The sequence below is a fragment of the Moschus berezovskii genome, chromosome 1, assembly GCF_049115385.1.
Source record: "Moschus berezovskii isolate FMDL1 chromosome 1, NW_MosBer_1.0, whole genome shotgun sequence".
In the NCBI taxonomy this organism is placed as follows: domain Eukaryota; kingdom Metazoa; phylum Chordata; class Mammalia; order Artiodactyla; family Moschidae; genus Moschus; species Moschus berezovskii.
In genome coordinates, this window is record NC_142460.1 from 48,471,215 (window position 1) to 48,483,860 (window position 12,646).

Genomic DNA, 12,646 nt, shown 5'->3' on the forward strand with positions numbered 1-12,646 from the left:
AGAGTGAGTTTGATGAGCATGAGCTTAGACCCAAATAAGGATAAAAATCATCATTTTTCAGAGTTTGTGAGACTCAGTGATAATGTGTATGAAGTGTCAGCATAGGGTACAGCAACAAGAAAGCACTCAACACGATGAAGTTGTGAGCCAATGAAGTATGTCTTTAAAAAAATACCCAGATAGGTAGATTTATCTAGATAGATGTATCTGCTAGAATTAGGCATCTTATTGCTGTTTCTATGTAGCTAAGTGATGCATACTTACCATAAGAAAAATTAAAGGGGATAGAGAGTGACTCTGTGTGTGTGTGTTGGGGGAGAGACCTCTATATCATATGATTGGTTTTAATCAATAGTTGACAACATGACTAGAGGGATCTGTGAAATGAAATTACATGCAGTGTTTTTCATTATTTATATTACTGGAGTGAATGGAAAGTGACACTACAAACTCAGTTAAAAAGAATCCCTAGTGGCTGTAAATAAAGAAGTAATAAAGATATTTCATTTCCGCCTTCGCCCCCTTCTAGAGGAAAAATAAATGACTTACAGCCAAATAGGTTGAGGTGAGAAATTCTCTAAAGAGATCAAAACATGTATATTGCATTTCACTGTAAGATTTGCGAACTTCTTCAAATCCAAGTAAAATCACCTCGTCAGATCAATGCTCTTAATATGACCAGAAAAATATCTAAAATTGGGTATGAGTATCATACACAGAGATCAAGTGATTCATTAGCTCAAGATAAATTTAAGAATCAGTGAACTCTTTTTTCAGTTCACTTGCATATTATATATGTATGTCTGTGCATATCCACACACCATGTGTGGATAAATACATGTATGTCAGAAGAGTTTATTCATACACTTACAGCTGTTTCCTGTTATTAACTTAGACAAGAATGCACAAATAATTCAAACACTTACCTCATTGAATTTATATCTTTTTATGGCAAAGTAATTTGGCATGATACCTATTTTGTTAGTTTTCTGCTTTGCACTGTCTTATTCTAAGTACCAGACAACTGTGGAAATTGCAGATCGATGGTTGATAACTTCCTCCTTTCTTCAAAAAATTACTTTTAAATTGTGCAAATATTTACTGAATGAAGATGTATGTTTCTGATGACAGTACAACCTTTCAACCCAAAAAACTGATGGGCCAAACTGTTTTTTAATTATGAGCTCTCATTTGCAATTCTTTTTTAAAAGACTATTTTAATTGGAGGATAATTCTTTACAAATTGTGATGGTTTTTGCCATACAACAATATGAATCAACTATAGGTATATATGTGTCCTCTCCACCCTAAACCCCACCCACCTCCTTCCCTACCATATCCCTTTAGGTTGTCACAGAGCACCAGCTTTGGGTTCCCTGCATCATACATCAAACTCCCACTGGCTATCTGTTTTACATATGGTAATGTACATGTTTCGGTGCTATTCTCCCATATCATCCACCCTCTCCCTCTCCTAATGAGTCCAAAAGTCTGTTCTTTACGTCTGTGTCTCCTTTGCTGCCCTGGACATAGGATTGTAAGTACCATCATTCTAGATTCCATATATATGTGTTAATAGGCAGTATTTGTCTTTCTCTTTCTGACTTCACTCTGTAAAATAGGTTCTAGGTTCATCCACCTCATTAAAACTGACCCAAATGCATTCCTTTTTATAGTTGAGTAATATTTCATTGTGTATATGTAGTGCAACTTCCTTACCCATTCATCTGCCGATGGACATCTAGGTTGCTTCCATGTCCTCAGTTCAGTTTAGTTTAGTCGCTCAGTCGTGTCCGAGTCTCCGCGACCCCATGAATCACAGCACGCCAGGCCTCCCTGTCCATCACCAACTCCTGGAGTACACTCAAACTCATGTCCACGGAGTCGGTGATGCCATCCAGCCATCTCATTGTCTGTCGTCCCCTTCTCCTCCCGCCCCCAATCTTTCCCAGCATCAGAGTCTTTTCCAGTGAGTCAACTCGTCGCATGAGGTGGCCAAAGTATTGGAGTTTCAGCTTTAGCATCAGTCCTTCCAATGAACACCCAGGATTGATCTCCTTTAGAATGGACTGGTTGGATCTCCTTGCAGTCCAAGGGACTCTCAAGAGTCTTCTCCAACACCACAGTTCAAAAGCATCAATTCTTCGGCGATCAGCTTTCTTCACAGTCCAAGTCTCACATCCATACATGACCACTGGATATTGTAAATAGTGCTGCAGTGAATATTGGGGTACATGTGTCTTTTTCAACTCGGTTTCCTCAGGGTATATGGCCAGTAGTGGGATTGCTGGGGTTTATGGTAGTTTTATTCCTAGTTTTTAAAGGAATTTCCATATTGTTCTACATAGTGGTTATATCAGTTTGCATTCCCACCGATAGTGTTAGAGGGATCCCTTTTCTCCACACTTTTGCCAGCATTTACTGTTGTAGACTTTTTGATGATGGCCATTCTGACTGGTGTGAGATGATTTGCATTCCTATAATAATGAGCAATGTTGAGCATCTCTTCACGTGTTTCTTAGCCATCTATATGTTTTTGGAGAAATGTCTCTTTAGGTCTTCTGCCCACTTTTTCATTGGGTTGTTCATTTTTCTGATGTTGAGCCGCATGAGTTGCTTGTATATATTAGAGATTAATTCTTTGTCAGTTGTTTCCTTTGCTATTATTTTCACCCATTCTGAGGGCTGTCTTTTCAACTTGCTTATGGTTTCCTTTGTTGTGCAAAAGCTTCTAAGTTTAATTAGGCCCCATTTATCTAGAGGGCTACCCAGGTGGCTCAGTGGTAAAGAATCCACCTGCCAATGCAGGAGATGCAGAATACGTGGGTTTGATCCCTGGGTCAGGAAGATCCCCTGGAGTAGGTAATCACAATCCACTCCAATATTCTTGCCTGGAAAATCACATGGACAGAGGATCCTGGTGGGCTACAGTCTATGGGGGTTGCAAAGAGTCAGACACAACTGAGTGACTGAGTCTTACTTCCTCACTAGGTCCCATTTGTTCATTTTTGCTTTTATTTCTGTTACTCTGGGAGGTGGGTCATAGAAGATCTTGCTGTGATTTATGTCAGAGAGTGTTCTGCCTATTTTCCTCTAAGAACTTTATAGTTTCTGGTCTTACGTTTAGGTCTGTGATCCATTTTGAATTTATCTTTGTGTATGGTGTTAGGGAAAACTTTGGGAGACGGGGAACAGGGAGGCCTGGTGTGCTGCAGTCCATGGGGTCACAAAGAGTTGGACATGACTGAGTGTCTGAACAAAAACACGGTGTTAGGAGGTGTTCTGATTTCATTATTTTACATGCAGTTGCAGTTCTTAAGCTTCCTCTGTCATTTATTTGTCCTGCCAGCAGGCTATACTGGACTGTGAGCAGAAGGGGAGGAGGGAAAGAGAGACCTTGACACCTGGTTGCTGCGACTCACTGGAGGCTGTGGCCATTCCATTTTGTGTTCAGTGTATCCTGACCTACCGTTGCCATTAAGAGGTTGCTAACTCATTCATAAAGCTGGCTTACCTAAGGGAAGAGTCTGAGTAGCTGACACGCTAAGAGGGTAATACCTTAACAGCACCAAAAGGAATTCACTGTGACCTCCTAGTGCCTTCAGAGAAAAAGCTAAAATAAGCAAGTAAAAGCCGTTATGGGAGAAGAGGGATACTTTGGTCATCTGCAGGAGTGGAGGAAATGCAAAATCCCCTGCTCTGTAAAACAGCCTGCACCCCGTGCCTGGAAGAATGTGGATAACAGTGCAGAAGCCTTGAAGGACAGACAAGTGTCAGGTGACAGTAACAGTGTGTTCCGGGTGACAAAAAACTTGGAATATGTCTCCAAATGCTGACTCACCATCCACGCAGTTACTGATCAAACAATAGATCTTTAAAAACCAGTGATGATGCTTTTCCCCTCACTTTTACTTTAATTGTCTTAAGACCCTGGAAAAGTCAGAGTGCTTTCTAAAATGAGGCACTGGGAATTAAGAGCTACAACTGGAACTGAGTTCTTCTAAACATTATATCACTTCTTTTAAAGCATTTTTCAGGTTTCCAGGTGAAACAGTCTGTGCAAGCATACATGAGGGTCAAATACCTCTCTCTGATCCAGCAGAAATGACAAGAAGAACTGTTAAGTAATAAGTAAACTTCTGAAGTACTTGCCCTTTGGTATAAGTAGAACCATCCCAGAATTCCCCTTTGCTCACATAAATAAACAGCACATTCTCTGCCGAGTTTTTGCCAAGAGTTAAAATCCAGATGTAATGTTTTAAATTATGGAGACAAAAACACTTATAACTACTGTAATCTTAAAGATTCCTTACACTACAAATTAAGAAATTCTGCCCTAAAGTATGACTGTTTCTCTGCATTTCTCTACAAATCACCACTAATAAGATAATAGAGCAGAAAAATTAGTAGGGAGTTCATTTGATTTTTTTCCCCCTGAAGGCTGGCTTTAGTGGGAGAATTTATCTACATTTCAATTCTCACGCTTTGTGAATGATAAATGAACTCTACTGCATAAAGGACATGACATTGCTGTGCCTTAGATTTCTGTTTAGATTTCTGTTTTCTTTCATCAGAATATCCCACCTAGCAAAATTCATAGCTCAGTGCTTGTCTCTGCATAAGGAATATGTAGATTAATGAAACCCCACCCCTCAAAAGAACCCTAGTTCAGGACATGATTCAAAACAGGCAAAAAGAAAGAGTCTGAGAGGTGTAAGGCCAGGCAGTCAGCTGCCTCCTTGTTTTGGTTTCTGTCAGGCATGTCTGCTCTGCTTCATTCTAAACAGGAAGAGCAACAGGAAACCTATTTTATGATGCTTTCATCACCTGATTCAATGGCTGCAGGACCAGAGACAGTGAAGAGATATTTGCCCTGAAGCTGCAAGCAGAACACCAGAGGAAAACACATTACCCTCCATCGCTTCCCCCAGATCTGTCTGCACTCTCTCCTGTATCATTTGAAGAATAGGTTCCTTATCCAGACAGCCTCCTGTATGATCCCGCATAGCAATGGCTATAACCCTGATGGGTGACAAATGTTGAATTGATATTGCTAAGGGGAGTCTGGAGTCAGAGGAAAAAAATATGTGCATTCTTTTACAGTGGCTATGAGAAAAGTCAATTTATTGTCATTGGTTATTTTTTGATCTTGAGGAACACGGTGGCTAAATCCCTCATTTTATGTTAGAGATGAATACATCAGCTAAGAACAGGGCAAAGTGAGAAACATCAAAGGTACAGAAAAGAAAATATGAAAATGAGTTGACCCTCAGAGTTCAAATGGTATAAAGGGAGAAACATTCTAGGAAAAATGTTTACAGTTCAAGTTTTGATTATTAAACACGATGGCACTTTCTAGTATTAAACTAAAACATCAAGCATTATTAGCATGATGGGTAAATTCTATTTTTGATAATAAAGCAATTCCTAATACTTTCTTGCTAATATTAAAAAGTGATGGAAATAAGTCTGTAGTCATCTGTTTTCTAGAACATAAAAAATTAAAACAGCAAAAATACTTACCCTAAAAATGTCAATGAAGCTAGATCACTCTCACTTTTGATGTTGGTAACAAACACAACAGAGAAGAAAACATTATTATAGGGCAGACAGAATAAAATTTTGCATCTATCTGTTGTGATTATTGAAAATGTTTAACCAATAAAAAGAAAATATTCTCACCAGAATACATGATGATGAGAATGTTCCTGATACAAAAATGGAGATGTAAAGTGACGTATACTGCAAATATTAAAATGTTCTGTAAAGGCTGTTTGTTATGACAGGTAGAGGAAAAAACTCCAAACACATTCTATTTTGGACACAATGTTTTATTTATTTGCATATATTTTTATATTTCACTCTTAGCAATATATATTTATAATCCTTCTGTGGGGAAAAACTTGACAAATACAATTAACTTACATTATATCAGGTATAAATTTGAACTTTACACTGTGAACTCTAAAGACCATATTAGTAAGGTCAATCAACATAATGAAAATATAGCATATAACTGCACTGGTCTTTATGATTTTCTACAGAGGTTGAAGGGGGAAAAAAAAATACCAAACAAGTTCTAGGTGTGAAATAATTCCTTATCATTTTTTAAAGAGCCATGTTAGAAAATTAGCATATCTCTTTACACATAAGAAATGTAAAGAAAGGTAAGAAATTATAAGCTAGAACACAAAATGCCAGGGTTGTACATTATGTTATTATCAGTAACAGGCATGGTACGAGACCGTGGCAGTGCTAAGATGTTAATAACATATCTGAAAGGGGAAAAGCATTACAGAAGACTTTCTTTCAGTTGTTTTCTAGGGTGCATCACCATCAGCTGGCTTCGCTGTCAGGAAATCAAACTATTACTCTACTTTGAAATTAAAGCAAATTATACATGTCAGACCTAGATTTAAGGTTTTACTCAAATGATAAAGAAGATGGTTTAGCTATAAAAGGAAGTCTTTTTTGCTAATCTTTTCCATTACTAAACCAGTTTTTAAGAGAAAGACTTTCATGTACTCCTTATTAGTCATGATAATCAGGCTAAAACCAAGCAGTCAGTATTAATGTAAAGGAAAATATTAAATCTTTAAAAAGGTGACAAATACTTTATGTCTCATAAGTACATCATAATTTCTCAGTTACAAATGGATTACATATCAGTGATTACACATTTGTGGCCTGCTATTTAATAAACCAAGGGGCAACTTCATGATGCAGTATCTCACTATTAACTGTCGAAGCAGTTAACTCAGCTTCTAAAAGTGTTCAGCTTTAGAGTTGGAGAGGAGCTTAGATATCTGAGTTGGTTGGTATAATTTCAAGTTACAAAACAGTAGCTAAAGAAAAAAAAAGTATTAACTCCCACACCTAGTCCATCATGAATATGTGCATAAGTGTGGGGAAGGTCTCAGAGCGGAGATAGGCATTTAAATTTCACTCTAAAAAATTCCATAGCATCATGGTAAAATAAATGTTAGCAGAGACAACTGTGCGATATTTTTTATTGGTTGAAAGTAAAAGATGTTTTCTAAAATGTTACAATTACCAGGTCAAGCCTTCAGAAATGAAGATACTAGCATCTACCAAGATACTAAATGAAATAGAGACCACAAGATAAAACTTATGCAAAATAAGGCATGGATGGGTTCATAGGTAACAACGTTTATATTTGACACAATTCTTTGTTTTATATTATTACTATATATTTATTACAGTATTTCTAAACACACTTTGAAAAAGGAAAGTAACAATCTCTAGTGTCTTGTAATTTAGACCAAGAGATACCAGAACAAATAAAGTCACTAAATATTTGCCTTAAAAAAATACTGTATACATTCAACAGAAATAATCAAACATGGACACATGATTCAAATTTGAACTTAAAAGGATTAAATAGTTGGGCTGTAAGGCAAAATTCTTTAAAGACACGACATACAATACTTCAAGGATCCTAGTGGTTCAGATGGCTGGACAATGTAGTCTAGGATCGCTAAAATTTCAAAAATATGTCCCCTTCTACTCTTTAAAGAATAAAGTTTGACATTCATTTTCATAAACCAATACTGAATTTCAGACATCGGACATTTTGGCTAGACAAATATATTTTGAAAAGCTTACACATTACAAGTTCTGGGACAGTGAGCATGGGAAAATAAAGCACAGGTCTTCCTCTGCGGGAGATGAAATCAGATCTCTTCAGTTGGGCAGGTCCACGTTGCGAAGGATGAGGGCCACTCGGTTTGGAATGTACACCTAAATCAACACAGTCGGGTCAGTGCATTTGAAAGAAACACTGGGCTTGATATCGTATCAAAGCGACGTGATGTATCAAAGTACAATGCAGTCCTCATTTGCGTAAATTCCATCTCCCTTTACACTTCTACTGGCTCTGAGGAGGCTCTATACGACACGACAGTTCTGGCATTAAGACGCCTTTAAAACGATCACCGCTAGAGGGCTCCATACGCTTTACAAAAACCGATGCTCCCCAGACACAAAGGACAGAAACAGCCTTGGCGGCTCTAGTTCCGAACTAGCAGGTGGTGAAGGCAGGCTGCCCTCCAGTTCACAACGTTAGTCTAGTCAGGTAAATAAAAGTAACGTACAAAAGACTGGTCAAGTCAGGACACTTACCGTTCTGGTTTGTGCTTCTCCTGTCATTTTAGGAACAAAACCTTAACGGTAATAGTATAAGGTTATCTTAAGTGTATTTTAGTCCCTGCCCCAATCTAAATCAGTCAAGAGGCTTGCCACTGATTGAAGGTGCAGTCCACTTCTTTGCATGCCCTGCAGAGTCCTGACTCAGCTCCTTCTTGAATATGTGCAACTCCTGTCTCAGATACGCTTTTCACTTATCCCTTCTCCCTTGACCAGCCCAGGCCACAGAGCCTTCCTTGCAGGTTCTTGAACACACCACATCCTTCCCTTCCGTCCTCACGGTCTTGGCCTCTGCCTGGTCCCCTGTTCAGAACACTCTTTCCCAGGCTAGTTTCCTATCTCTTAGATCTTGAAAAATCCCAATTCCATGGAGAGGTGTTCTTTGCCAACTCTAGGTCTGATGGTGTCTCCATTTCATTTTCTATCACAGCACCATTTTTCTATCTGAACATTTAATACAATTTGTAATTTTTTTTCAAGTCTATGATTAACCTTTCCCACTAGACTATTAGGTTTACCAGGGCAGAGGCCATATGTCTTCATATTTCTAACTTTTAGTAGGTGCCAGTGGACAAAGTAGGTGCCAGTGATGGCTAAATAAAAGCGTGGATAAAGAAATAAGTAATTGTGGGATCAATAAATGTATATTTCACAAGATATTCTTTAATATACTTGCACCTAAAATAACTTTTATAAAACTGAGATTTGAACTGCTTGATGCTTAACTGTGTGCTATTTTACACATAAGGGATTAATTACTATTAACAAACCAGACAGTAAAAATAATATTACATATTGCTGTCATCATTGTGAGAGTATCTCTCCATTTCTGAATTTGTGAATAAGGTACAATTTTCAGTTACTTTAACTGAAAACTTGACCAATGGTTAAAAAAAAAAGAGAGAAAGGCTTTTATAGTTTAGAATGAGAATGAAAGATGAAAAAAAAAAAAACAACACAGAGCTTTAGGGGAAAAAATTAAAGAACAGAACAGCTGATTTTCACTGACTGAGATCACTGTATGTCCAGTGTATCTCAAGTCAGCAAATGAACATGTTTTCCCACAAGGTGGCTGTGATAAAGACATCTTAAAACAGTTTTTAAAAGACATCTTACAACAGTTTTTAAAAAATCAGATACACCAATACAGTTAGTTTTGAACATTAATGATTTAAGCAGTTTTTAAATGATGGAATTTTGAAAAAAATTTATATTATGAATGCAATAACTAGAGAACAGTTTTTCTAATCTTGAATTAAAAGTAACAGTGACTTAGCACTGTCATCTGAGAAAAATGCCACACAAGCTAACGGTTTACTGGGTTACTCATTGTCTCAGACTGATATGCAATCCAGTACTTAACTTCCAAAAGATAAATATTACATCCTTGTGTTCATTAAGTGTGGGGAAATGTGCATTTCAATGCCATAATCAGTTTCCCTACAATTTACACATTGTTTTTAATGTCATATAGCTTTTAAACTACATCATGATTTAATGGTTAATATCTCTCCCATTCAATATTTTCTCTTTGACAGTGACAAGTAAGCTGTTATAAGATTGGCTCAACAAAAGAAAGCTGGAGCTAGCCATGAACAAAGGCAGGACTATACCCTGGGGTCCAGACAGATCTAGTGCGAACTATGGCCTATTTCCACATTGATGCTATAGTCTAAAGCAACACAGACCAAAGCCAGAGAGGAGAAATCAAAGAAAACAACAGTTAGATTCAGTCAATCCCCTCTCCAAGTCTTCTCAAAACAGGCATGAATCAAGAGAGAGCAGTTCTGGGACTTCCCTGGCATTTCAGTGGTTAAGACTCCATGCTTCCGATGCATGGGGTGTAGGTTCGATCCCTGGTCATGTAACTAAGATGCCACATGTCAGAGTCAAAAAATTAAAAAAAAAAAGAGAGAGAGAGAGAGATATCTGTTCTGCCTTATTTTATCTGTACATAGTAACTAGTGTAAGTAATCAGTGGGACAGCGGGTTTAATCAGAATGGTTCTGAACTGTTCTATTAAGACCATTCTAAAACTGAAGACTGATCTAAATTTCTTAGTAGCATGGGAAACTGAAGAAAAGGATTTCCGTTCCATTCACCTTAAAAATATTTCTCTGGTATCTTTGACCCTATATGCAGATAAAGAAATTCTGATTGGCCAAGTCTCCTGAGAAAGAAGCAGGGAAGCACATGGAAGGCCTAGGACAAGGAGTGGCAGGCCCCTGCTCAGTGCAGCCCAGAGATGCAGCAGGACGTTGCCTCGGTCTTGTACTGGATCTTACAGCTTCGGTAGCTACCCTGATTTTATTACCTCATACTGATTTAATTAATGAAATGTGAATAACTATAAGCTGATAATTTAGAAGCAATCTTATTCTCTGTGATCTCTTGTATCTTAGCTAGCCAAAATTTAAGAGTAAAACAAAAAGGGTGATGAAAGAACCTCAAGGTTTGCAGTAAATGCACTGAATTTCCTCTTTTGGCATTCAATTGTTAAAAAATGCTCTAGGAATTCTCTCTAAATGATGCTGGCCATTTTATGTAAGGACCTTTATGATGCCAATTCCAGTCACACTTCAAGGCCGCTTAATACTATCTGCTCAAAACCCATTGGTTGATAATTGTATAATATCATTAACTGGAATATTGTGTAATTATACTTTTTCACTGCAGTGTTAATTACCAGAATGTGTTCATGTTGCTTCAAGCCCTTGCAGTATAGGCAACATGAAAAAATTTCCCCAAGCAACAGATTTTTTTCCTTAACTATGGCTATTTATGGATTTTGGAGTTTTCGTCTCTATTAGAGTTCTGCATATATAAATCAATGTTCTTAGTAGTTAGGAAATGACCACCAATTATACTAAAAGACTTAAGAGAATTAGAGCTAATTCTTATGATGAGACAATTACAGACATAAACAATTTGGGGCTTTATAATTTAGTGCTAAGTATTGGCTTCTGTAAATCTCAATTTACAATTTTAATTCTATAAATAGTTTTGATTCCTATGGCAAAATAAATATGAACATATTTTAAGTAGATTTAAATATAACTGCTTATATTTAAATATGAATATCTCATATTTAAGCTTATATATACAGAAACCACTTAGTATACACATCACAGATAGTATATGCTGACAAACACATTCATCATGCCCATTTACTAGTCACTAAGCCATGAACATTTTGTAGCTAGGATCACATTAAAAACATATGAGACAGTGCAATGTAAATTCATGAATTTTATTTTTTCCTAGCTGTCTTTGTACTCTATTCTTCACAAGGAATCAGAATGCCACAGCGTAATCCAGTTCATTTATTAAGAGAGTCAAAATGCATGCCATCTACCCAGTGATTTTGACTACATAATGACTTAATCACTACCCCAACTATTCAGAACTATTACTATGGATTAAAAAGAAAAACTGATCATACAATGATGTAATATATTATGCCATCCAAGCAAAGTGTTATGTTCTTCTTGGGTCAAAATTGATTTACAAATATTAATTACACGGTTTTTGAAAACAGGTTATCAAAAATTTGGAAACAGCAAACAAAAATAATTTTCAATAAAAATACTTAAAAGGCAAATTTTAAAATGTTCTTATAAATTGTAAAATTTAGTAACTGTATAAATCATAGTGAAAACAGCATTTGTTGAAAAGGGCATTAGATCTTAACAATCTACATATATGTTTATCACAAATTATTTTGAAAAATAAGGATAAGGATGACGTAAAATAATTTTAATTTTCACATATATCCTTTAATTTATAAAATATTTTCTAAGGAAAAAACTTATTATAATTCATTATTTTGCATTAGGCTTAAGAGAAAAGTGATCTAGTAAATATTTCTATATAGAAATATGAAAAAGAGAAAACTTTACAAATTAAAATTGATTAAAATTGATTTGTTTAAAAAAAAACTAAACATTTTCATAATTCTTGGTAGAGCAAAAAAACATTTCCCAACTTAATTTATATTTTCAATGCCTACAATTGAGGGACAATAAAAAAGATATATCTATGTCAAACACCCTATTTAAACTAAAAGTCTACCTTTGAATCACCAAATTTAGAATGGAAGTAAGCAGATCTATTTCTTAAGATTAAGGAGATTTACTGGCAAAGTAATAGATGCTAAAACTATTGCTTTATTCACATTTCACCATTAAGACTACTTAAGTTATTATAAAGCAATCTAATTTATTTCAGGTTCAAGCATCACTGTTGTTTCATTTGTGCCATGGAGTCTGAATTTATGAATCAGAAAAGAAAAAGAAAGCACCCTCACCCCTCCTGGTTTACTGATGAAGTTACAGGTTAAATATAAGTCTCTATATCAGAAGCTAAAATGCAGAGAAATCATTATGCAAAAATGGAGTTTCCAAAAATTGCCAGTAAAGCAGAATGGAAAAGTTCTGCCTTATAGCTTCTTGGCATTTGTGAGATACTCCAACCTTAGCAT

At 36.3% G+C, this 12,646-nt stretch overlaps 1 protein-coding gene across 1 annotated transcript in view; it reads right to left on the minus strand.

The window, feature by feature from the left end:
- Nucleotides 1–5,810: 5,810 nt before the first annotated feature.
- GBE1 (1,4-alpha-glucan branching enzyme 1) overlaps nucleotides 5,811–12,646 on the minus strand; it is a 339,164-nt gene continuing 332,328 nt past the window's right edge. The window contains exon 16 of the mRNA XM_055412202.2: nucleotides 5,811–7,761. Coding sequence (XP_055268177.2) covers nucleotides 7,705–7,761 — 57 coding nt within the window. The 3' untranslated portion in view covers nucleotides 5,811–7,704. The remainder of the gene's footprint in view (nucleotides 7,762–12,646) is intronic.